This window comes from Alligator mississippiensis, chromosome 5 (assembly GCF_030867095.1).
Source record: "Alligator mississippiensis isolate rAllMis1 chromosome 5, rAllMis1, whole genome shotgun sequence".
NCBI lineage: Eukaryota > Metazoa > Chordata > Crocodylia > Alligatoridae > Alligator > Alligator mississippiensis.
In genome coordinates, this window is record NC_081828.1 from 10,519,456 (window position 1) to 10,546,860 (window position 27,405).

Sequence of the window (27,405 nt, forward strand, 5' to 3'; positions counted from 1 at the left end):
TTTTTTTTTTAAAAAAACCAAAACTTTATTGTACAAAATGTTCCAAAATCAGAACAGGTTTCCTGCAGCTTTACTATGAATTTAATTCCATAATTTACACCTAAAATGCAACTCCAAAAAAGGCCAAAGAAAATAGGAAGACTTGTCTCATTTTCTTCCAATCCAGGAATAGTGAACAGGTACTGTCCATCTATAGCAGCATCAACAGCATAAGTGGCATAATTTAACTAATTATTCTTTGAACTCCAAGAACTGCTGAAGTCTTTTCTTATGCTCTGTAGACACTTGCACGGCACTAAAACAAAATACAAGTTTAGAGCATAAGATTATGTTAAACATACTATGTCAACTTCAAAAACAAAAACCTCATGTCAAAACATTTTTAAGTATAAACTGGAACTAACAGTTGTGACCTCAAAATCTAAGAAACCCAGCTGTGTTATATAATAATTGTATACAATAAAATTCAGATACTCGTCCTTCAATCTCCTTTGCTGTATAAAAGCATGTATTTGTTGTACAAAAGAAATAAAGCACTTATTTTGTACAAAAGGAATAAAATTGCAGCTACTAAAAAAAAACGCAGAGGTCAGTTAATGCCATACCTTGAAACAGTCTAATTGTTTTCATTTAAAATGTTCATAAACTCATGCGATTGTTTATCTTAGAAGAATATTTTAAAAATAACTAGCCTATCAAGGTACAGAATCCCTTAGAAAGGAACTGTTATAGAGCTGGCACTTTCAAATCTAATAGTGTGGCAGCCAAATGCCAGAAACCTGGAGGGTTTGCAGTGAAGGTAACTTCCACCATGATCAAACAGTATGCATGGGATCCCTGGACTCCAAGAATAATTCTCTCAGAATAATGCCATTGCCTCCATTTAGAAGGAGAAAGAGTTATTTCCTATCTATTTAGCTGAACATTGTTAGAGAAATGTCACATGGGTGTGCTCTTCATGTCATTCTACTTAGACCAGTGATTAGGGCCCTAACGAATTCACGGTGGAAATGGGCTGCACAGCAGCTCCTTTAATCTTGCATGTCCCCCTGTGGCCCCCTCTTCCCCCACCCCAGTTGCTCACCAGCTGAGGAGCCTGGGGGTCCTGCTGTTTACCAGCTGGGAGGCAAAAACGGCACAATTTTTAAAACTGTGGTCTTCTCCCTGCTGATCAGGAGCAAGCCATGGGGCCCCTTCACCAGTCGCCAGGGGCGTGCGGGAGAACCTGCAAGATTAAAGGAGCTGCTGCTCAGTGAATTCAGTAAGGCCCTACTAACGGTTCTCAATCAGCTGCTGGGCTTGTAATAAAATGAATTTGTTTTTTGAAATTGGGTGCCACAATTCACAAAAAAAGTTAGAGGAACCTTGAGTCCAAAAGGGCTGAAAACGACTGACTTAGATGCACTGTCATGTTCATTTAAACAGCAAGCACCAATACAAGATGACCTTACTTCAAGTGTTCTCCAAAAGTAGTTGTTATCCGGTATATGGCAGTCCTCAGGGATGCTCTAAGCCCAAACCGTAGTGTTTTGTAGGATGTATCCACCAGACTGCCTGAAATTCTTGGAGGTTTGCTGGAAACATGCGGCAGCTTGAAATGTTTATCTACAACCTGGATTGGGGGAAAAAAAATTAACAATTTAGCTAAATCCATTTCATAATGAAACTAGCAGCATGTCTGCTTCATTTAAAGTGAGCAAAAGAAGTCAGGAATGTTCACCATGGAAACATCCAAGGAAAAAACACCATGATTTGAGAAAGAGCTTCATCTTCTGTTACCTGGCCATCAGTAAGAATAAAGGACATGGCTCTGTTAAAGGAGATCCTCTCCTGAATGGATTTTTTTTGATGCTGACATTTAACAAACACAAAGGTACTCTGCCCTGACTAATCTTTTAGAAATAAAGTAAGTTACTGCAAGTTTTTGGAATAAGTGCACTACTGAAGAACTGTAATGACCTCTAAAATTCTGGTCTCAGAATCTTCCATTAAGAGGACAGAATATTAAATTTCTCACAGATAGCACCCAGTGTTATCTTGGAGAAACACATCTCTGGTTACTTTTAGTACACACTCCCAAATACCACAGTGATATAATAATTCTTAAACATCAGCAGAAAAACATGAAACAGGTCTCATCTCCTGAAATGTAATGGCTCTGAAATTGAAGTGCTTTGAAATAGATACGGAGGACTTTTGTAACCAAAGACAAAACCTGAACATTTTACGTTGGTGTACTTGTATAATTGTTACTTCCCTGAAATACTATTTTTAGTTGAGCATATTGTACCATTTAACAGGATACTGCATTTCAAAATCTGTTTTCTGATCACAATGGCAGTTTAAAAAAAAATGAATCTGATTAGGTATTGATTCAGAAGCTGAGAAAAAGGAAACTAAATAACAAGACTAAATTTAACTGCTGGCTATGAAGAACAATTTTAGGTGAAGACACAATTCAATTTAAAGTCAAACAGCAATACAACAGAATAGGACCCTTCCCACCCTTCCTCCCAAGCTAGTTTTACATTAAGAGGTATTAAAGATCATCACCTCCTGAAGGGTCAGCAAGGTATTCAGAATAGCTGGCAGTGTAGTTTGGACAACTCCAAATTGATCTTCAGTAAATGATGCTGCTACCAAATGAGACAGACCTTAAAGGAAGAAAAGTCCGAGACAATTTATCTTACACTAGCCTTCAGAAATGGAAGCATCAGGCTGCACTAACAATTCAAGATGTCAGACCTCAGACACTGCTGCAACACACTGGCACTTGGTTTAGTCAGGTACATAAAGATCCCACTAACGTGGGGGCATCCCTCAGAATGTACAACAGCCAGGAGCAAATGGCAGAAGTCCTGAGGCTGCTCTAATTTACTCCATGGACTAAACCAACCCCAGGTTTGACAGGCATGTGGTAAGGAGAAGAAAACATGGTGTAGATGTCTTTGCTATCATCCTCCACTTCTCAGATGCCATGATGAATTGATGAGCGAGATCAGGGGAAGACGGTAAATTCCTTCTCAAAAAACGTTCCTTTATCATGATGCCAACACACTTTCTGGCACCTCATCATCAGCTGTGTTGCCAGAGCATAAGCACACCCTAGGAAGACACCAGCTGCTGAAGCCATTATGGCAGCAAGCAGAAAGCGTTGCAATGTCTACAGATGCCTTCTGCTAGTTGTCAAGAGGCAGTAGAAGCTGCGCTCGGTTTGGTAGAAATGGAGTAGATTACTAAGCAGAAAGGCAGGTTTTGAAAATACAAAGGGGCTGTGGACGTGAAGGCACTGAGAGTTTGTAGCAGAGAGGAGGTCTGCATCAGTGCAAATAAGCTTACATGAGAAAGCTCTCTTTGGCTCCATTTCCAAAGTAATGGGTACAGTAAGCCTGAAACTGAATCTTTGTGTTCATTACAGTCACCTCAAAGCAAGAACTAGAATAAATTCAAATAGAAATTTCTTACCTTCTAATGCCCAAATGTGCATCTGAGCATCAGAAAAGACAGCTTGGATTGAGGCCTCTGGATGCTATGGAGAAATCATAATTTCCTAAGTGCATGTTTTTTCACGTTAGCCATCAAAACTGCTTTTTCTCCCCAATTAAGAGTATGGATATTATTTAAAGGCTATACATGCATGTCTGTACATACACAGGTACCCAGTGCAGCCCCAGTCCATAAAGATTTGCTACAGAATTTTGACATTTCTAAGCAAGCAACAGTAGATGCTGCAGAACCCTAGACACAGCCATTCCCCTGGACTCTCCAGTATCTAGGCATTTATAGTATGCTCCTGTCCATCATGGATGAGGTGTTCCTTTATGTGCATCTGTGTGCCTGTACCAGATTACATCACAAAACAATTATTTCAAAATATCAGTAACATCTTCTGCATGATATGGCAAGCAACTGGCAAGTCTGTCCAGTTTCTCTCTATACAGGAAACCTGCTATGCCTACCTGAAATCTGCCAGCTTTACCAGAGTCGAGGGAAGCCGAGGAAGAACATCTAGCAGCTCTGTGCTTTCCTACTAGCTATGGCCCAAAAAGGGACCTCCATTTTCCTGAAAAACAGCTACCTACGGAAGCCATGCATAGGGCTCCACACACTTAGCAGGGCTTCTTCTCCGACTTCGAACATGCATCCCCATCCCATTCGCTGGCCCTATTATCCACTTCAAACCTCACAACGGGCTCCACAGATCCAGAAAAATAGATTGTTTCATGTATAACAGAACTCCTCCTTTAGAAAGATCTGTACACAGAAGGCCCCCGTCCTAAGGGCATGACCCCGCTTTTGGATTAAGGTCAAGGTTTATTTAAAAGCCATGCAAACGCAAACACACACACACCCCCCCCCCAGCATGAAGGGAAACCTTTTGAATAATTCTATCAAATACACTTTCCACATGGAAGAACAATATAAACAAATGAGACCAGAAAACCAAACTGACATCATTTAAAAAGGTTGAATACTTCACAAAAAGTTTATGATGCGTCGGCACACTTAAAAAAAATGTTTACAACACTACTGCCATACCTGCTCACAGAACTCATGTGTGAAAATCTGCTGCGCTGCACTCATTCTACCAGAATCAACCTACTGAATTCTAGCTTTATTTAGTATAGCAAGAAGCAGTGTTATCTAGTACTTGGTACACCAAGACAGTCAGGATTCTTGGTATTTTTAGATTCTAACCTTGGCACTTACATTAGGTAAGACTTTGAGAAAGTTGTAATGTATGTATTTCAGTTTAGTCTGTATAGAAATATTACCCTTTTTAACTGAGTAGTGTTGGGAGGCTTCATTATTAAGTGTAAGAGGTCTTAAAAATATAAAAGGCTGCAAGAGTGGGGGAAAAAAATTATGATTGTAGAAAGCACTGAAAACAGTAGAGGTGTACCGATATATCAGTGCCATATTGGATTGGTACCGATAAAAGGAAAATTAATGTTATCGGCTTTTTTTGCCTGGCGTAGCTGATAAATAAAATATGCCTTCTGGCCAGGGCCCCCAGACACCATGTGTATGCTTGCAGCTACAGCATGCACACGGCCAGGAGCAGAGTTGGACAGTGTGGACAGCAGTGCCCTGCAGTTAAGCCTGTGGAGGGGAAGTGTGTGGGGGGTAGCGGGGAGAAGCAGATTGAGGCCCCCATGGTGAGGGATGGAGTGAGGGTAGGGGCGCTGCCCAGCCAGGGCAGTGAATGGGACCCCAGGGCCAGGGAATGGGATGGAGCAAAGGACAGCTCATCCAGGGGGTGCAGGGGTGGGGGGGGGGGCTTCCTGCTGCTGTTTGCATTGCTGGGGGAGGCATGGGGGGCATGTGCCCCCCCAAGATGTGTGTGTGGAAAGGGTGGAGGCGGGCTGCCCTCTGTACGCTCAGGGCTTTCCAACCTGCTGCCTTTACCCTGGAACCCCCAAGCACACAGCAAGCAGCCTGCCTTGCCTTCACACCACTCAGTTCTGCTCCTAAAAGCATCCCTTGTGCTCAAGCGTCTCTACCATTTTTAAGCACCGGGATGCTGATCCCCTGGATGGGCCTCTCACAGCTCCATGCTGCTTCCTGCCCTGGCCCCAGGGTCCCATTCACCACCCTGGCTGGGCAGCACCCCCAGCTTCAGCCCTACTCTCTCCCTCACCATGGGGGCTTCGATCTGCCCCTCCCACACTCCCTTCTCCCACACCTTTTCCCCTTCACAGACTTACCTACAGGGAGCTGCTCTCAATGCTGCCCAGCTGTGCTCCTCTAAAACTGGCTATCGGAATCGGCTGATACGCCTAGCGAATAATCAGCTATTGGTATCAGCCAAGGAACTCTCTACTGGATCTCCCCTAGAAGACAGCATTAGAACCTGCTCCTGTTCATGTTTCTGCTCTACCCAAAGGTGCAATATATGTAGCCATAATTACCTTGCTGAAGAAATACATGACCAGCACTCGTTTTGACAAGAAACTTCTTATCTGAGTAGGAGAGAAAAACATTTAAAAATACATATTTTACATTATACAGTGTATTATATACAACATTTCTGGTGTTAAGTAGCCAAATCCATTCAAACTTTACAATTATGTCACGGTAAAACTTTTAAATAACGGGCTGTTTTTTAAAGAGTTAGGTCAGCTGATCAGAGGAAAATGTGATCATACAATGACGTTATATTTCTGAAGGAAACACCCAGCATGCCACATATAAGACCAAACTGATTTATACCATAACTCTTACTGTACCTGCTCCTGTTTGTTCTGTAGCCATGTATACATAAAACTTGGTTGCTCTGCTTCATGACCAACTCTTGCAACAGAGACCATTGGGAAGGATGGCAGGTAAGAACCATTTGTTTGCAGATCTATAAGAAAAACCAAGCCTATTTAGAAAAAAAAAAATAGAAATCTCTACAAAGCCAGTATGACCCAAAAGAATCTGCACAATTAAGCCAATGTTTCCAATGGCCCCCACCTGAACTTGATGTCCACAGCTTTGGTCCTCTTCTCATAATATGAGGGCTTTGAACCGATCCATGCCAAGGAGAATTTAAATCCAGGATTCCAGGCTTGCGATTTAGAGCAGGAGAAGTGAAAGGTGAGCCAAAAGAGCTTCCAAGGTCTGATGCAGTTGATGTCTTTAAAGGCGACAGGGATTTAACCAGGGAAGGCATATGAGTTCTAGGTAAGACGTTAGACCTTTGTGTCTGAAAAGCCATTTCTTCTACAACAGCTGCTCCTGATAACAAATAAATACATAGGGGCTGGTATGGGTAAATACAATACGGACTAGGCACATCTACACGAGAGGGTTAGTGCACAGAAAAGTAAATTCAACTGTGCATTAGCGCGGCAGGCACAATCCATGCGCAGTAGAATGAATCTACTGTGCATTAGTGTCACCAAAAAGCCATTTATCTGTGCTAATGTGCATTAGCTCCAGTTACAGCGCATTAATGAATGCACTGTGCCCACTATCAGTCAGTTTCCTCCAAAGCCTGTTGACTCCACTATACTTCATTTCTGCTGAGCCCTTAATGTAAGAAATATTTCCATTCCAATACAGACTGCATTTTACTATGTGAAATGCATTTAGAAAGAACCCACTAAATAAGATGGCTTTGGCTTAGCCTCTACCTTAAGGATATTCCTACAGCAATACAGACAGTCCTCGACTTGCATTGTTTCGAGTTACAACATTTCGCACTTACAACATTTATAAATTGATACCATTTCAACTTTACAACGCCAGTTTCGACTTACAACGCTTGACCTGATACAATGCCATGCCAGCGGCACTCATCTTCCTGGAGAACATCTGTCCAAACTTCCTTGGACACTTTCTTTAAGAAAGCAGACAAGACTCCAGAAAAACCTGCAGCCAAGAGCCCTTCAAAAAGTCCAGCAAAGTCACCTCAAAGAAGTCCTTCCAAATCAGTAAGATTGCTATTTACAATATAAATACATTAATGTAGCTATATTACTTATCTATAATTGATCGAGTACAAAATTCTGGAGTATTTTTTGGTGAAAATAGGGTATCGGGCCTTGGTTCAGGAACCATTCCCCCCATTTATAACTTTATTTCTTATGAGAAAATTGGTTCCGAGTTGCAACGTTTTGACTTAAGACATGGTTTTCAGGAACCAATTGTGTCATAAGTCTGAGGACTGCCTGTATTGGATGAATCACAGAAAAATATTCCCCAAGCCTTTTCAGCAATACATGTTTCACCACTGTGAACTAGCAACAGTAAATCGGTAGTTACAAATGTTTCTATCAAAATTTTTAGGGGGCTGTTCAACAAGTTCCATCACTTGATAGGCTGACTTCCTAAACGTACGTAAATGAGAAACAGCGTGTGAGGGAATGCTGTCAAATGCACTAAAAGTGAAAAAAGTGATCTCTCTCCAAGTTCCACTTTAATTAATCTTTGATGCTATTGTAACCACACACACACACTCTTTAACCTGTGTTCCTTCAAACACTTAACATAATCACTTAGCTCCTTCTGTCATTCAATTTATACTAGTGTTATAACATCCTCCATTGCACTCTACTGTGTCTTGATAATTACAAGTGTAAACCACTCTGTAACAGTTACTGTGAAATATCTTATGTAAAAAGGTACCTGGAAAGTTCAGGGGTTTGTTTACTTCCCCTGGAGATGGCTGTTTTATTCTCCCATTTGTAGCTGCAGCTTCCTGGTGTATAATCAGCTTCTGGGTTAAGTCACTCAAAAGATTCAAGCACTCCCGTGATATTGCTGTCCAGTTGTGGGGATGCCCACCTAGTTAGGTCAGACAACAAATACTTGAAGAGGTGTTCAGTGGTTTCAGTCAAGACGCACATCACCATGCCTGTTTTGATGGTACTTAATTACATTCTGCTTTTTCCATGTTTAGTATAATCTTTACAGAATTACCCAACATATACTCAATTCTAAAAAAAAAAAGCATGCTGCATTTTCACCAGAAGTTTCTTGTGCCCAAATATGCACAGGGACACAGATGGTGGTTCAAATTGTAAATGTCCAGCCTATACACACAACTCCTGATGATTTCAGTGAGAGCTGCATAGGTATCCTGCAAGGCAGAATTTAGCCCATTAGATTTTAAACTCACTAATTTCTGGTCTTGTAAGTTGCTTGTCGGCTAGTTTCAACACCATTTATTACCACGGTGCATAAGCAACAAGAACGCCTGATGAAGTGCAAAAGAGTCCCTGATGAAAGCAAAAGACTTCTAATGGACCTCCTACAGCATATTTCTGTATATTTTAAGAGGTTTATATACCAGTCTAAATCATAGCCATTATTTGCTTGCACAACTGGGGAGTGACTCACAATTTATGCTTCATTTCATGCCACTCACATCCTGATACTAAACTGTTATACACATCTGTTGTTATATTATTATTATTAGATTCGTTCAATTCGTGATGTCAAGAATACCCTTCTTTGATACTCTGCAACCTATGTTTCCTCACAGTTGTCATTTAAATCAAACAACAGAAACCAGTATTTGTTAAGTTTAGTAGATGAAACAACAAAAAGAGGGCTTTTCCAGATAGGTACTTTTGCTTAGGAGTTCTTTTGGCTTATACAGCAAACTTTCACAAGTATGAGATCATTTCTAAAAAATTCTTACCATAACAACAGTCTTGAAAAAGTTTAGAATCACCACAGATTTATTTTGGTAATACCTGGCTGACTAAGGCTGAAGACTTCTTGACGTCGCACAGGAGAATACTGGGAAAGTAACATCAAGTCCTGTAAGGCCAAGAACTGAAAAGGAGGGAAATACTTTAATGCATAAGGGGGGGGGAAATCAAGTTGATCCCTTAAATATGCTATCATTAAAAGCCTAGTGGTTTTTAGAGTTTAGCAAGGAATTTGAGTATTCCCACAAATGTAATTCCTAATAGAGTCAACAGGATTTGTTTACATATACTGTAACCACAGGCAAAATTCAGCTATTAATATTTTTTCTCCCTTAATTTAGAAAATTGCACATGCAGATAATAACTCGTTTACTTTCGCCACAGGAAAGTCACTTCAGATTGGGGCTCCAGAGTGAGTCAACTTCACAGGAAATTTTGTATGCTTTAGTCTGCTTTCACTGATAGGCAAACTGGAACAAAGTGTCATTCTTAGCACTAACAAAACTATACAGACAAATTACACTGGCATTTATAAGCAAATTAACACGTGATTTTATTACAGCACTAGGATCTCATTGCATGTCACTTGAAATTGATGTCAGGCCTGCCCTGGTACCGAAGTCCAACTGCTTTTCTGATCAAGGAATGAATATGACAAGCCCACAAACAGCTAATTGTCTCAAATCTTGCAAATGTAATAAGAGCCAGTTATTAATACAATTTTAGTCAATGCTAATATTACAAATGTAAAGTACAACTATTAAAAACTGGGGTTTTGTTTGGGTTTTTTGTTTGTTTGTTTTGGTTTTTTGTTGTGTGTGTTTTTTGTGTGTGTGTTTTTTTTTGTTTTTTTGTTTGTTTGTTTGTTTTTTTACAGACTAGGGTTTTCACCCTTTAGTTCTGCTGATGAACCTGTCTTGCTCTAATCCCCTCTTTCAGAATACAACACAACCAGAAGAGTAGGAGCTGTACTTCATATCTGTAGCAACACTAGATGTATTACGAGTCTCTTATTTACCCTGGCTGCATTTAATAATATCAAAATCATGGTTTTTTTTTATTTAATTAAATCAGATTTTTTTTTATTTAATCATATTTATTATTTTTTGTTAAGCTGCATGTTTTAAAAAAATAAACCTATACATAGTCTTAATTTAAGATGTGTTAGAGCTCAACAATATCATCATAGAATATAGATTATAAATTTTAATTATATACTGTTTGAGACAATATATTCATGCAACTTTTTAGAAAAGTTTTATAAATAGGTCACAACAGGCCATTGACTATATTAGGGGCCGAATCTTATGGGGTTCCCAGAGGCTCCTCTATAGATTAGTAAGGATTAAAGAAAACCACTTTACCCAATGGGACTCAGTGCTCAGTCTAGAAGATCCCACTAAGCATTTCTGTGATGCTTAGTTTCAGTCTCAAACTGGAATTGTGTCTCCAGAGATAACATCCTTGTTAACAGCAGTATACCGAGTTAAATAATAACAGGCCCGATTATCTATCCATCAGCCCTCTTGTCTTTCTGCAAGTTTGTGTACGCAGAGTCAAGCCTTTACCTCTCTCTAAAAGTGCAGTTTCAAGAAATTAAATGAATAGAGGATTATTGGGGGTGGAGTCGATCTGGGCAAGGAGGAGGAATCTGGAGATAAGTTTAAGGGGGGGCAGTAGAAACAAAGAAAAAACATTTTGAGCAGAATATTTCAGAAGTTTTGAGGGATAGGTTTCTGAGTATAGCCTCACTAGATCTCAAAATCAATGGAGAGCGAATGGTATGGTAGAGGGAAAACCTATCATGGTAGCAGGCTTGCCAGGCCATAAAAAAATACTGTTTGGGAATATGTTAATGAAGGTTATATCAAACAAGAATGCATTTTTTGTAGAAAACAATGATTAAATCAAGGCTTTCTGACCAGCTATTTAAATCGTGATCAAATCCACCCTGAACACAGCACTTGCTGGTACCAGAAAGTGTCCTGAGTGCCCTAATTTAAAACATCACCTTGAGACCTCATACCTTAAAATAAGAATTAGAAGCAAGAAATTAGGTTAAACACTAATTTTTTTTTTAAATGTAGTCACTTCAGACCAGCTTCACAGTTACCACTGGCAAACTCAAATGAATTTTGCCACTAAAATATATGAAAAGTTAGGTTTTTTTGTGTTACCCTATTTCAAGATTACTTTTTATTTACTTTTAAGAAACTATGAAACATCCAGGAAAAGATGTGCAGCACTGTGAAAGTGTCAAAAGCATAAAGAAATGTGGTATAAGAATGAAATTTAATAAGTAGAAAGTGTTCATTCATTTGACAGAGAAGCTAAAACAGTAGATTAAAAAGAAAGTAAATGGATTTTCATGCCTGGTCTATTTAACAGTAGTATACATATACTCCACAGAGTAATTAAGACACGCTTCATTCCTAACTAAATGAATTCAGTTCAACCAGCAATCCAGTTGAGCAAATACACTAAGCTGTCATTATAAAACAAACTTCTCTGGAAGCATTGCAAAATGCTTCTGACTGTTCTGAATTTGGCTGTTTTTTTTAAAGATGTTTCATAGTTTCATAGTTGGTAGGGTTGGAAGGGACCTGAGGAGATCGTGTAGTCCGACCCCTTGCCTGGCAGGAAAGAGTACTGGGGTCAAACAACCCCAGCCAGATGTTCGTCCAGCCTTTTTTTAAAGACCCTCAGGGTAGGAGCCAGCACCACTTCTTTTGGAAGTTGGTTCGAGGTCCTAGCCGCCCTGACTGAAATAGCGCCTCCTAATGTCTAGCCTGAAACTACCCTCCGTTAGCTTGTATCCGTTGTTTCTTGTAACTCCCAGGAGTGCTCAGGGGAACAGGGACTCTCCCAATGCCTGCTGGTCCCCCTTGACTAGTTTGTAGACTGCCACTAGATCCCCTCTCAGCCTTCTCTTTTGGAGGCAGTTTAGATTGCTGTTTAAATCATTCATGATCCATGGAAGACTTCTCAGTAAGAGACGCTCTATTTAGTAGGGCACCCCCCTGGAGTAACTAGGAACAATGGCCACAAACTGACGGAGAGCAGATTTAAGACATCAGGAAGAATTTCTTTAGGGTAAGCCTTTCCGGAATCTGGAATGGGCTTCCAACGGAGGTGGCACTCTCCCCTACCTTGGGAGTCTTCAAGAGGAGACTGGACAAGCACCTAGCTGGGGTCATCTGACCCCAGCACTCTTTCCTGCCCCGGGCAGGGGGTCAGACTCAACGACCTACTGAGGTCCCTTCTGACCCCAACATCTACAAACCTAAGACAATACAGACATGACAAACTCAAACAACTGTTTTGATACCTTTATGATGAGGGGAGGGTTACTGCTTAAGATTTTAGGTAAGCACTGGTCAGTTTCCTCAGCAAACGTTGGCTGAACAGGAAAATGGTACGCCTGGAATTAAAGAAAAGAACTAAGCTGATTCAATACCAGACTTCTATTACACAGAACAAACTTTGAAATAGACTGTTACTGAGACACCACAGCCAAATTAATTTGGCAACGTGAGAAACCACATAAAGTATATAGCCAAAGCTTCCAATTAATGTCGCTAATGTGATAAAACAAATGGACTTCTAAATCTACTTTTAAACAGCAAGAACCAGTTTTAGAATGTGAGTTGACAACAACAAAACAGCATGTGGTATTATACAGCAATGCCCAGGAAAAAAGGTATCATCTCCAAGTTATTCAGATTCCGTGAAGAAGAACGGTAAGATTTTACATAAACCTTTTTGAGTTAGATTTAGTTAATAATTTTAATCCTCTCCTTTAAATCTATAAAGTGCTTTGTATTCTACAACCATCTTCCTACTTGGAAACTGCCAGCCATGGCCTGTTATTTCTCTGACAGACTTCTGATTATGAAGTGTTATTTATATTTGGAGGAGGATAAAATGGGGGGGGGGGGTGGGAACAGAGGAGTTCCCTCATCATACTAGGAGCGGAGTAGGAGTATACATCTTCCAAGATTACAAATACTACCTATGTTTATGAGGCAAAATTTTTAGACCTTGACTTTGCTCTTAGTTAGCATTTCAGAACATTTTTTTGAGGGGGGAACACAATGTCAGCTGCACCACCCTTCAAACTCATGATTTATTAAAACTCATACACACTTTACATCTTCCTAATATGACAACACTTCCCCTCCCATCTTGCATGCTTTTATGAGCAGTAAAATAATTAGCAGCATGTTTTAATATGTCCACAAAAATAATTAACAGCGTGTTTAAGTGTCCACAATTATTAGTTCAATTAACATCTCTCAAAAGGGACAGTTCACATGGAAGAACTACTTTTCCAGGCTCTTAGCAAGTTCAGCCAGAATGAACAGCACAAGGTTATACCTGCATGCAAGATTCCCAAAACTTTTCTGGGCAATCATAACAGCAGCTAGGGATTCTCCTTAATTAAAAAAAGCTGAGCCTCAGAAAAATGGATCAAAAGGCCTCTTCACTTCACTTTGTCCTTCCAAAGTAACACTTTCTAAAATGAGACCTGCCAAAGAACTGAGGCTGGGAAGCCTGGTCTGTAGTTTAACAAAGTCTAAGGGGGATGGGGGTGGGAGAAGGAGGAAAATCAAATTAGATGGTGGTATTTTTATTCTCTGAGAAGTATTTAAATTATACAATGAAGATTAAGTTCCCAATTTGCTGTTGTCAGAATTTCATTTTTTTGGTTGAATCTTAGTCTCTGCTTTATTTTAATGCGATTCATTATATATTTAAATGGTCTTTTTTTAGCCACATTAATTTGTAGCTTAATGATTAAAAAAGAAAAATGTATCAATTCCCAAGATTTTTTTGAAGTCTACTTTATAACAGCATGCTACTTTGATGTTAAATCAAAATGGTCTATAGGAGACTGTGTAGTTTGGGTCTTTGTTTAAATCAAAAGTTTATGAAGCATGGTCCAGAGTGCTGCCTAGCCCTATCAATCCTTCACTTTCTGTTAAAAAAAATGTACTGGAACAGCTAAAATTCAGTTAGTGTTCTCCAGGTATTAGTTTTCCATGTAAACTGCAGCTCTCTAATTTTAGAGGCTATGGGATTGTTATATTATTGGGAACAAGAGAAATTAGAAGAGGGATAAAAAGTATCTGTCAGTTGTTGCATTGACTATACTCCACGCTATGTAAAGCTTGAGAATTGCTAGTTCTGAGACATTTCTCCTTGAACACTACTTTTGAAAGTAAAACATTTTTTCCACAATGCTGATGACATGCAAGCATAATCCAGTCAGCCAATACTAACCTCTGTAGCATAGATTTTGAAGAGTAACCATGCAATGTACCAAGGAATCAAAAGAAATACACCACACAGCCAGGTATGGTAGAACAGTGAGAGATCCAGCAAACCAGCCAGGGTGTCAAGAGGATGAATCTTACTATAAAAAACCCAAACACACACATTTAATTTTGGTGGCAACAATATAAAGAATTAATGGATTAAAACAATGCTTCAAGAAATGCAGTTACTTTAGAAGATGCTACCAAAAAAACAACCCCCCCCCCCCCCAAAAAAAAAACCCCAAACCTTTTTTTTCCCCGATCTGTCAGCAATGCTGGGTCTGTAAATGCCAAAACCCTCTAAGTCAATTAGCAGCAGCATTATATTCCCAACCTGTATAATTTTAAACAATGAATAACCAGAAGAAAAGAACATTCTCCAGTTCCCTTTGCATTGAGGAGGAGAAAACATAATAAATATAGTGACATGTGGAGGGGAACATTTTCTTCTTGTATTTAAAGATGTATGGCTAGATCTAATCAAGGACCTCAGTGCAATCGAGGCTCCTAAATCCAGAATTGCAATCCAAGAAACTCCAAATCAATGCTGACTAACCTCAGTAAGCACTTGCCTATTTGACTTCTAAGTTCCGTAGGGACCTAAAAGTCTCTTTCTGCATTTGCCGCAGACTGCCCCAGTCTGAGCAGTTCACTGCCCAAGTCTAACCAGCACCCAAACACTAGAAATTTTTCCATATAAACCTTGAGCAGCCTAATCTAGCATGCCTGCTCAAAAGATGCCTAACAGAACTAGGCTCCTCACAAACCTCTGGCCACTGTCTTCTAAAACAAGATCAGAGGAGGTAGTGATGCCCTTTTTATGTAAAAAGCCAGGGGTGTTCAACCCCTGAGCCGCAACTCCAATCTTGTCCCTGGTGCCATGTCATCTGGCCTGTGGGGCTCTCCACAGATCTGTGGCTCTGCACACAGATCAGGCCTGACCCTGGCACGCAGGGGTGGAGGCAGGGGGTCCCCCAGGGCTAGATCCCAGCCAAACAGGGGCAGCAGCATGGGGGCTAACCCTGCACCACTGATCCAGCCCATGGGGCCAAAACCACGAGCACCACCGTAACAGACTAATGGCTAGTACTCAAAAAAGGGAGATCTGGTTTCACTACCCTCCTTAGCCCAAGACGGCTCAACCTGACACCTGTCTCCCCACTTCCAAGAGAATGCCTTAGCCAGTAAGCTGGTCTGGTTTGGGGCATTCTCCACCCCTCTTCCTGAAGCTGTGCAACTTTGCAGAAAAGAATTCAGGAGTCACTGGGCAAGAGACAGAACAAGGGAGTATGACTTTGTAGCCCAGTGCAGAAGGGTCTACCTTTTTGGTAGGCGTGCCACAACTTAAGCCCTGCACCTTCCCTGACTGGTACTTCAATCCCCTTTCCTCTGCCTGAGCTGCTGCTCTGTTTCCTCCCCTATCAGCAGCTGTGCTCCATCCTCTCCCTGATCTACCATGCGCCACACACAGAGGCTGTCTGTGCCATTTGTGATACATGTGCCACAGGTTGACCCCTCCTGGCCTAGTGGATAAGGCACACTCTTGAGAAGGGAAGAGTCCTGAGATCTGGGTCATACTCCAAGAACTCTTCCTGCCTCCTGACCCATCACTGCTGGTGCACTGTACATTAAACAATCATGGGAGCAGTCCCAATGAACCACAAATTCCATATTGCACAGCTTCAATAGGATGAGACAGAAGTACCGGTAACCCAGAACAGTTCAGGCTTGAGAGAAGAGAATTCCTCTGAAGGCAAGATATGTGGGTTTGAAGCCACGTCTTCTGCTTTTAACATGAATATTTTAACAATCAATCTATTCCACAAAAGCACCACCTAAACTAAACAGGTGTAGCTCTTTGAAAGAATGATTCTAAGCAACAAGCATCAGGAGAGGATTCTAGGCAGTAGATTCCAAATGGACAGAGCCCCCTCTCCACCTGTTACCAGTCCTGGACCAGGCACCCAAGATCTGGAGAGTGGTAGGTTTTCAGAGATCCGTGTGCACAGTGTTTTCTACCATCTAGTTCCAGGCTGCTTCAAGCTCACGGTGCTTTGGATCCCATTCTGTGATGCCTAATGCAGTAGTTTTGGTTCTACAGCACGGTACAGGGTGCTAAAAGGTAGACATTGCCATTCCCAACTCCTTCTCCCAGACGATTATGATGAAAGGTAAAACAGCCCAACTGAGAACAGGCTGTTTTACTACTTACTCATCTGCGCGAAGGTCCATTGTGGTACTTATCCATGCCCGTGGGATATAACCTAAAAAGCCAGAAGCAAAATGACATTGTGAAACAGATATGTAACAGTTAATGGGCGTGTCTACATGAGATGTTTACTGCAGCATAGATTAATTAGCTCCACAGTAACCATCTTAGCACCTGCACATACAGGGCTATTAAGCTGGAGTAAACTAATAAACTCTGCATCAGGGTAGTACTTGTAAATACAAATACTATCCTGCTGCAAAGTTTTGTTTTGCAGGTTTTTTTTGTACTCCTCAGCATCGCATGTGTAGACCCTGACGTAGCTGGCTGGGGCACAAGGGTGCTTCAGTGCAGGGGCTGCCTGCTGGCTATGTCCATACTGGAGCACCCTGATGCCCCAGCCAGCCCCTCCACTGAACCAGATCAGAGCAGCCCCAGGCTGGCAGGCTGACTCCCCCCACCCCCCCGGGGTCCCCTGCCAGCTGGGACTGCTGCAACCCAGCTTGACATGCTGTGGTCCCAGGTACACATGTGCCCAGGAGCAGTAAACTCCAGTGTGACATGTGCTGGAGTTTATTATATCACATTAATATGCACATACAGATGTGCCCACTTTGTATAAAAAAAAAAAACTAGGAAAGTTTTCGGTATGAAAGCAAGCTACACACAGAGACAGAAATAAAGACCAACAACATGATGTGCATATGTTGTGAAAAGGAGCAATTCTTCTCATAGACTGCTTGATACTTTTCCTGCCACAACAAAGTTAAAAGCTAAAACTATGAATCAGGAGATGCAGATTCTATTCCAAGTTTAATTATTAGTTTTTTCCAAAGGTCTCATCCAAGCTACTTTGGTTCCTCCACCTGAAAAATGGAGCAAATGCTTATCTATGCTATGGAGGCATTAAGATACTACAGTAATGTTGAACCTCCAGATGCAAAGTGAGAAGTAACTTTTAGAATAATTATAAGCTTCAGATCTATATTCTATTGGAGGGATTGAGAAACACAGAATTGTATTTTTTATTGTTATATTATATAGATATAGATAAATAAATTATATATAAATACATAATTTATAAATAGAATGTATATTTTTTTTTCTGTGTTTCTCAAATCTCCAATAGACTATAGATCTGAAACTTGGAAGTAACTTTTTGAATAATTTGAAATTTTTTAGCCTTATACCTAAATACCACTGCAAAATAAAGACAGACACTTTTGGAGAAAGGAGACCCACAGCTCTGTCAACAGAAAAGCCTAATTTTTAATTAAAAACAAGCAAAAAAGGCTAGTACCGCACGGGTGGGGAGTGTGGAAATAGGGTTATGGGATCTTTTTTAATACGCAGTTCATTGTGCATCAGTGATCAAAAAGCAGGCAAAGCCTTAGATTTTGTAAGATTTCCAAAGGAAAACAATGCTAAAAAGTTCTTATTGTGTGCATAATACTTTACGTATTACGCACACAGTAAGAATATATATTACCAGGTTCAATTACAGTCACCCAGCCAAAGAAAAAAAAAGAAGACATAGCACATATAAAAGTGCTGGTTGATAGCATGGAGACTTCCATGTAAAGAAAATTGAAGTTCTGGAACAGTTACTGACTGATAAGAATTTGGAAGAGGCTTCCCTTTGGGCAGGTTGTTTCACAAGTGTTTGTTTGTAACAGACTTTCTTGTGCCTTCCTCTGAAGCAGCTGTTACTGATCATCAGAAATAAACACACTAGGTTAGATGAACCAACATTTTAGTTTTAGTTCAAAATGGGTCCTTTATCCCTTCCGTGCTAACTGCCTTGCGTGCTAGACTCTACCTCATTCTCAGGTCTTCCCAACATTGCAACAAGATGAGATCATTAACATTCAGGGACACCATCTCTTTACTGAGCAATTCTATGAAATTACATAAACAGCAATGGCTTGGCGTGTCTGATAAACTGTTATGATGACTGAAAGTGTTCTGTTTGCTTATTTAAAAAGCCTAGGTTCTTTGTAGGGCTGAATAAACAGCAAATACTGACAAATTGATTAAAGAAAACTTTCCACATATGGCAAGAATAAAGATGATATCAGAACACTTACCAAAAAAATAGTATGCAACGCAGAAGTTTCTAACCAGATACAGCGATTCCACACAACTATGTTTAACAAGCAGAGGCAGAGTTCTTCTGAAACGTAAGTACTTGTATTGCTAAAAATAGAAAGAATAGTTGAAGCATTGTGCCCTCAGAAGAGATCATTTTTAAAAACCGTGTAGTGAGAAGAAAGCACTTCAAATGCAAGTCACCCTGAAGTTGAATCAAACTTAAAATTGAAAGACATTTACAGCACTAGATCTACCTCTACGTCTCTACTAATTCCCATAATGTTACCATATTTTCTTACTTATTTCAATCTTTTCTCTGTTGCTGTGTTTAAAAAAAGAAACGCACAAGTAGTGAGGAGGAGCTGTATGGAAGAACCAGGGAAACTGACTACACAGCAGTGCTGGCAAATGCACAAAGTACACTGGAAATGTAGAAAACTCCCTCTTCTAACAGCTTTCAATTAGTATGGCTTGTACCTATAAAAAGCAGGTAAAATTCAGACAAATTCATGGTAGTCCTTCAAAACAGCAAGGCACAAACACTTAAGCTATTTTTGGTAAAGAAGTTATATTACATACATCTTTGAAAACAGAAAAGGAATTTGAAAGAGTGTTAAACATAGCATATGCACAAAACAATTAACTTTTCACTTGAATGAACTGCATCTCAGAACACAGCGTTTTTTTCATAACTGCTTCAGACTTTGTTGGGGAAATTATGCAGAATTTTACTAACAAAAACACCAAAACCAACAAACACCCAAATAAAAACAAGCAAACAAACAAAACCTGTTGCAATCCAGGTTTAAACTGAGTCAAGTGTCTGAGCAGGGATTTTGCACGGATTCAAACCAACCCTGCTCAAAAGTACTCTACCTTTTTTGAACCAGACTTAGCTTAGAAATTATAGTAGCACAACTGGTTTAAAGTAGCCAGGGAAGGAAGGATATATTTCAGCTACTGACAATCTGGAGGCCACGATCATTCCTCTCTAACTACCTATAACTTCAGGATTGAGTTTTGCAACAGTCTATCCAATGCTACCCTTCAAAAAAATCTTAGTACATTCAGCTAGTGCAGAATACAACCAAAGGCACTGCACACATGGATCCACATTCCATATTAGATGCTGGCCATTTACTTTTTACCAGGATTCAGAGTTTTTCCTTTTTTTTGAGTTATGCCATAGAGCAGTGGTCTCCAGCCTTTTTAAGCAGGAGATCACCTTTGGCATTTAAAAGCAACCCAAGGTCTACCATGTGCCGCCTCCAACCCCCCTGCCCAGCAGATAAATCTGTGGGGAGGGAAGTGGGAGCAGATCAAGGCAGAGGGAGAAAAAATCATTTGGAGGCGTGCCTCTCCAGCAGGTAAGTCCCACCTGGCTGGGGCCCCACTCAACTTACCCCTGCTCCTGCCTCTGCGACACTGTCCCTCACCATGGGGGCCTCAATCTAGCCCCTGCCCCTTCCCTCCCCATGGACTGACCTGCTGGGCTGGGGCAGGCATGCGGGCCCCCACCCTAGCCTTGGATCGACTCCAAGAGGCTCCAAGATCTACCGGTGGATTAAGATCCACTGGTTGGTGACCACTGCCATAGAGGGTCTAGTAACTACTTAGACTGAAGGATTGCTTTTTTCTTCTCAGGGAGCTTAGATGACTCTTCAGTTCCTGATGTTAAACTCTCAATGAGAAGATATTTTTGCCTGTCCAAAATTCAAATCTTTGCAGTGGTTCACATGAACTGGAGTTCAACATTCACCAAAACAGTCTGCATCTTACTGCTGCAGAACATTATCATTTATTTATTTCGAAATTAGGAAGATGTTTTGGAAAAGGGGGAAGAAGAGTTATAAAGTAGGGGAAGGAAAACTTGCTGCTATTTAGGCTGACTGCCTGTTGTTGTTGATTTTACATGTTGGTTAAAAGGCATGAAAATGCCTCTGGAGCCCCTCTGCCAATCAGCAGCAGGAGGCAAAAACCATGGCACATTTAAAACCTGTTTTTGCCTCCCGGCCAACCAGGAGCAAGCAGCAGGACTGCCACAGCCGCTCTGCCAATAGTCAGTGGTGGGGTAAGGCACACGGTGAAAAGAGCAAGATTAAAGGAGCTGCTGCACAGTGCACTTCAGGCACAATTTAGGTAGATCCCTACTTACAAAGCCTATGTTAGGATCACAAAAATCAAGTGTGTCCTTTGATCATTAGAACAGATAAGAAATTTCTCTTTGCGCAGATTTTTAACCTCTTACCTGTATAATTGGAAATGGCAAATAGTTCATATTGTTAACAAGATACAGGAGACTGTAACTGTATCCCACGAAAGCTCCAAACAGCAGGAAGAAGAGGTGGTACTCATTTAGGCACACGTATGAAACAACAGCATCTAGGCTAAAGTTAAAAAAAGAGGGTAGGGGAGACAGAGGGGGAGTTATTCAGTTACTGCTATCAATTACTACTACGGGTGCACCAATAAAGAGTTATTTGGCTGATACTGATATGCAGTCCGGCACCTTGGCAAACAGTGTCTGGTCAGTAAGTCTGTGGGGGGCAGATCAAGGCTCCCATGGTGAGGGAGGGAGCGGGGTAGGGGCCAGCGTTATAAAGCCAGGGTGGGGCAGGGGGTGAGCCGCAGGTGGCTTGTTCGGAAGCGGGGGGGGCTCCCCACCACTGTGTGCGCGCCCAAGGGACGTATGGGGATCATATGTCCCCTGGATTTGTGCCTTGTGCACAGAGTGAGGGCAGGCCGATTGCCAAAAATCTCAATTTCCCTTCTATCAGTGCTATCCAATATGGACCAATATATCAGCAGACCTCTAAATTACTACTCTAGAGATCATTCTGGTTTCCAACTTCAGTTAATCAGAGTTTCATTTTTATTCATCTGATGAACAGAATGGAAATCTTCCCCAAATATTGTCCAGCAGGGCAATTTTTATATAAGCTAAAAATCTTACCACCTATTTTTAGTATTTACAATCATGACAGCCTTCATTTTTCTCCTGATTAATTGTTTAGGTCTGAAGACCCAGGTTCTTAAGTCACTGATATTTTCAGTGCTGAACAAACCTTCTCTTATTCATCCTCGCAACTTCTTCATTTCAAGGCTTCTGGTCAAGTTTCCCTGCCATATTTCTTGTAAACTAGCCCTGTGAACTTCACAAAAGGATGACAAAGGCAGCTGCTTCCCCCTCCCTCCCCCAACTGTTAACAGAACCATTATTTTTCTCTGGAAAAATGTAACCAGTAGATGTTGAAATTTGATGCCTCTCCAGTAGTAAACAGATTTTAGGATAAGATAATGCTCTTTGCATAGTACTTAATTAATGAAGCAGTCACCTTTCTGAAGCTGTGCAGGGCAGAGCAAGAAACTGGAACCTCCCTTTTGTTATAACTGCTGCACACCAGGCCACCAGCATTCCCATTATTGCATGAACAACAGAATGGATAACTTGCTGTGGGTGAATAATCTTTCCTATCAGCGCTAATCGAGAGCAGGGAATTGAAGGTGCAACTGTAAATGAAAACCAAGAGGGAATTACGATCACCTGCCATTAAAATGAAATACTACATCTGTGCTAGCTGCCTTTGGTAGCAGAGAAAGTTTTACAGTGGAACTAGTCACTGAGTGAGATGCACAGCACACCCTTGACAGGTTCTCCGTTCAGTTCAACATTCTTTCGGAGCTTCTCCCAACACAGTCTAGTGTGAGCTCTGGAATAAAGGCAGTTAACACCTCTGCCATTCACCCCACCTTTTCCCTGATTTTAGCTGCCAGGGATGACTAAAACCCTCAATGTTGGCATTGATTAAGAAGGAGGGGGGAGGGAGGAGAGGGAAGGGAGCAGCATGTACTCCCAGAGTTTCAGAGCCATGCTGCAGCAATTAACACTGCTGCTGCAGGGGGTCCAGCAGCCTCAGGTGATGAGCCCTGAGAGCAGATCTGGTTCCCACTTGACACCCTTGTGCTAATTCCTTGCTGATTTTACTCAATTGCAAGTGAACTGTTCTGGGCAGGTCTGTCCAACTTTTTGGCAACCAGGGGCTACATGAGCTGTGGGGAAACACACCCCGCATGGGCCACACCAATGCAATCACTGGCCCCCTGGGATCACTGGCCCATCCTGTGTGGATGTCCCCTCCTCGCTCCTTGCTGCAGAGCCTGTGAAGATGCCCTAGCCTCACCCCTCAGCTCCCTAGCTGCAGGCTCCCCTGGAGCCAGGGCAGGAAGTGAATGATGGAAGGAGGGGGAGCCTAGGGACCCCCAGATGCTGTTCCTACAGCCAGAGTAATGGGGAAAGTGGCAGGCAAGTAAGAGCCCGGGAGCCACTGGTCTCCCGGTTCGATCTGGATTTGGTGATTTGGCCTCTGAATTGGGTCAAATCTTCTCTGAATCGAATCAGCAACCAAAGCTTTACACACCCCTAATTTTAAGGTATGTTTGATTTTTTTATTTAGTATTTTCTTTTATTTAGTATTAGTATTAGTGGTGGCAGTGGTCACCAATTTTCTAATTTTTTAGTATTTATTCTAGTATTTTCTGACCATGGTGAAGCCAGCTTGCCAGTTTTTCTTTGAGTCCCTGTAACATTCCAACAGAGATAAAATATACGTACTTCTAAGTTAAAAAAAAGTATTCAACTTTATATTATAAATATCAATGCAGAGTTCACAATGCCAATAAAGAGTTTAAATAACTTGTCTTTATAATAGTTGTTCGATTTAGCTACAGTCAAATATCTTAAAGCAATTATAAAACTCACCTGCGTAAAATTCAACGTTGAAGATGCTTATTACCAATATCACTACAGACATTAGAAGGATGCAGAAAATGGTGTAGGAAGTATACAAATCATTGAAAGAGTCTATAACGAAAAAAGACCCTAACATTAACAGGTTACTGATAAGATGCATACAATACATTCCAAAGCTACAGAATTAGCTAAAGTTAGCTAAAGATTTGACAATGATGAAAGCATACAACTTCATACTTTACTTTAGAAATGTTTCTGTTTGACAGGGATTTCTAATACAGCCAAAGTATTGCAGTTTCCTTTTCAGTATCACCACCCACAGCCATACCAAAAAAAACTGTACTTTGAAAACTAGGAAGATTCATAATTTGCTCTGGTGGTTGTTTGGTGATCTGTCCCCTCCTCCCCTTTTTTTTTTTTTTGTTGCAGGGAAAGGAAAGACACCTCTCTCCCCCAAAACAATGAATGTCACAGCTACCAGACTTGCTAGCTAATGCATACCAGAAACTGTCAAAACTGTTCATTATGGATATAGCTATTGTGGAGTTGTTAAATTTAACTTGGACCAAATGTTATGCTGGAGATGTATTTATGTCAATTTTAGAAAAATATTTCTATTTAAAGGAAATACACGTCTACTGGCATTATAAATAAGATTATAACTGAAAGGTAAGAAAGTTTCTTTCAGTTTTACATTGCGAATTAAATAATATTTGGTGAACAGGCTGTCATTCTTCCTTTCTCCAACTGGATGATTCACAAGCAAAGAGAAAAAAAATTATACAGATGCGACTATGACATAGTATTATTGACTCTCTCTGTCATTTTGCAGTAGCAGGTATATTTCACATGAAGTGACCTTGGAAACTTACAGGATTGAGTTGTCAGTGTCACTGTTTATTTGTGTGATTTAGATGTTACCCTTCCAAACAAAGGCTCAGGGTAGGTGACAAATCAGAGAAACATAACAACTTAAAATGGACAACTAGCAATATCATACAAATATCATATCACACCATATAACAGAGACCCAGTAAACAACATCTCAGCCTAGCTATGGTTGCTAAATGCCTCAGGAGGGCAGGAGTTCCAGAGCTGAGAAGCAACTGCTGAGAACCGTCTCTTTGCCAAGCTCAACGTCCTTTCAGAAAACAGACGGTTTAAACTATATATAGAAGAGGATTGCAAATTGTTTATGCAAATGAAAATCTTTACTTGTGCATTCCTTGGCAGAGATGAACTGAAAATCATCACTCCTGCATGAGAGCCAGAAAGCAAAACCAAACAAGAAGAGAGGAAGCTGACAGTCTAAATTTCACTATCCAAACCATGTAATAAAAGTACAAAAACAGCACAACACAGGGAGAATTTTCTTAATCTTCTGGTATTTAGCAGTTCACAAGAGTGCTTATAGGAGGCGATTTTGAGCCAAATTTGCATGTACACAGAGCACAGAGCTGCCTCAACACAAGAGAAATTCTTTGTCCAGGACTGCCTTCCATCATGCCCTCCTCCTGTGAAATATGAAACAGCATAACCAGAAGGAAACATAATTCAACATCCTGCTTGCCATCAGACAACTCTGAGGTGACTAGACCGCTCTTAACTTTTATCGGAGGCTAATATGCACAAAATGAACTTTTCCAACCAGGAGATCTTACAACACCTTCAGCTCTCCCGTGAAATATGAATTTTCATTTCCACCTAGGAGAAATTTTACAATTTTTGCATTCTCCTATGCCTGAAGAAGGGCAAGTGTGCCCAAAAGCTGGCAAATAAAGAATTTTTTTGCAAATATCTAGTTGGTCTAATAAAGATACCACCTCTACCCAGAGCTCTGATCCCTATAGGAGGCAAGGTCTCACACCTATAATCTCCCAACCCTCCGATCCTCAGGGCCACGCATTTGCATTTTCGCAACGCACTTTGAGTATTGGCTTCTGTTCTACCCAGGAGAGCTCACAAACACCAACAGACTCTCCCCAAGCCTGAAAAAGGATGTTTGTGCCTGAAAACCTGCAAAGAACATTTTTTCCAGCTACAGCATAACCCAGGGGCGGGGACTTATTTTGGGTGGAGGGCCGTTTACTGACTTTTGGCAAGACATCAAAGGCCGCATGACAGGCAGCCAGTGGCAGATGCATATTAATTTTCTAAATTTTTTAGGGGCCCCACGGGCCGGATAGAATGGCTTGGTGGGCCGCATGTGGCCCATGGGCCACATTTTGCCCACCCTTGGTATAACCTCACGAATCCGGCATGCTCAGGACTGCGCACCCGCCGGCAATTTGAATTTTTGAAGCCGGAGCAGCAACCAGTCCCGAAGCAGGGTGGCGGATGGCGCAGGGTAGTGAATGGCGGTGGCAACAACCGCTGTGTGCAAGCTCCCCCCCTGTTGCTCCGGGACCAGCCACCATGACTCCCCAAAGCAGTGTATTTTTAAGAAGTGCTGGGTTTTCAAGAATCCCAGATTTCTGACATCTAGCTTTGAGGCTATACTGTATTTAATTGGTCTTTCTTGTACATCTTTCAACCCGTGGCTCACGACCCAAAAGTGGGTCGCAAGGATATACGAAAGGGTCGCGAACACACTTTAAAAACGGATTCTGCTTTTAAGGAGATAAATGCGGGAGAGCGCGGGTTTTCCCTTCCCTTCCCTTTTTCCAACCTGCGAGGGGCTGCTTGGGCCCCCCCACACACGTTTTCCACTTAAAAATACTCATGAAAGGGGGGGGGGGCTGGAGCTGGGGAGTGAGGGGCGCTGGGTCAGGACTGGCCATTGATGCTTATAAACGTGCCCTAGTCCAAACAAGGTTGAAATCACTGTAATAAAACGTGAAGAGGATGGGCTGGGGGGGGGGGATGAAGAGAGACGTGGGGAGGCTCCTCCCTGGCAGGAACCCTTCGTCTTGGACTCGAGTCTGAGGCGAGGCGGGAAGCCCCGGGCCCGGGGAAAGGGGGGGGTTGCGGTGCTCACCCGACACCCAGCGCAGCGGGCGGCACAGGTCGGCGCTGCTGAGCACCACGAAGGCGGCGGCGCAGGGCGGCAGCAGCAGCACGGCCCAGGCGGCGCCCGCAGCCGCCCTCCAGCCCAGCACCTGCAACACAGCGAGGCTGAGTGACCCGTGCCCCGCTATCCCGACCCCCCCCCCGGCCCGACCCGGCCCGGCCCGGACCTGCCGGAGCAGCGCGCGCTGCTCGCCCGCCGCGGAGCTCATGGCTGGTGCTGCCGCCGCCATTCGAACACAGGCCCCCGCGGGTGCCCGCGCCGCTGCCTGCGCGCAAGCACCGCCGCGGACAGCCCTCGCAAGGCCCCCGAAGCCGGAAGTGACGTCCACGCCGCCTCCGCCTCCCCGGACCCTGCGAGCCCCCAGCATACACCGCGCGGGACTTGGTGCGCCCGCCGACTTGTGGCGCGTGCGCAGTGAGGGGTTGCAGCCTCCAGCAGGGGGCGGGTTCACGCCCCTCACTGCGCACGCGCCACAAGCTGACCCTGTGCTGACAGTGCCTTTGGAGGGGGGCAGGGAAGGGAGGTGGTTAGTAGCCCCTCCCCCCCTCTAGCAGTGCTGCAGCACCTTGGGGTGCCCTGAGGTCCTTTCAGGGGGGTCATGCAATGTCTGCACACACGCCCCGAGCTTTCCAACAGGAGTCGGGTGCTCGACGCCTCCAGCTCTGCGCACGCCTGCCTTGAGCTCTGTGCTCTGGTATCGTTCTGGAGCAACCCCCCCCCCAAAACTAAAAGGTGACGTTTTCCAAGGTGGGGCCACGAGCCTAACCCCGAGCCTACGAAGCTTAGCAACTACTGGACTGAATCGGAGATGGATCAACTAAAAGCAAAGCCATGTGTCATAACCCGAAAACACGTTATCTCGTTTAAAAAAGGCCCTCGCG

The 27,405-nt window shown here is 42.3% G+C and overlaps 1 protein-coding gene across 1 annotated transcript; it reads right to left on the reverse strand.

Moving 5' to 3' along the window:
• On the reverse strand, window positions 1–26,811 carry NDC1 (NDC1 transmembrane nucleoporin). The gene is made up of 18 exons (XM_019479302.2): window positions 26,691–26,811; window positions 26,492–26,612; window positions 23,524–23,625; window positions 22,100–22,274; window positions 21,013–21,151; window positions 18,761–18,869; window positions 16,677–16,728; window positions 14,430–14,562; window positions 12,475–12,567; window positions 9,189–9,270; window positions 8,116–8,274; window positions 6,460–6,723; window positions 6,231–6,349; window positions 5,913–5,963; window positions 3,466–3,529; window positions 2,554–2,654; window positions 1,452–1,612; window positions 1–295 (listed from the first exon to the last, which is right to left on the reverse strand). Exons 1-18 carry the CDS (start codon window positions 26,751–26,753, stop codon window positions 232–234), a joined length of 2,052 nt encoding a protein of 683 aa, XP_019334847.2. The 5' UTR covers window positions 26,754–26,811; the 3' UTR covers window positions 1–231.
• Window positions 26,812–27,405: the final 594 nt, after the last annotated feature.

Excerpts from the sequence above, each read along its gene's own strand:
- NDC1 (XM_019479302.2), bottom strand. The coding sequence starts at position 26,753 with ATGGCGGCGGCAGCACCAGCCATGAGCTCCGCGGCGGGCGAGCAGCGC. Across the intron at positions 22,275-23,523 it reads CAACGTTGAATTTTACGCAG|TTGCACCTTCAATTCCCTGC; the intron begins GTGAGTTTTATA and ends TTTCATTTACAG. Across the intron at positions 3,530-5,912 it reads TCATGTATTTCTTCAGCAAG|CATCCAGAGGCCTCAATCCA; the intron begins GTAATTATGGCT and ends ATTTCTCCATAG.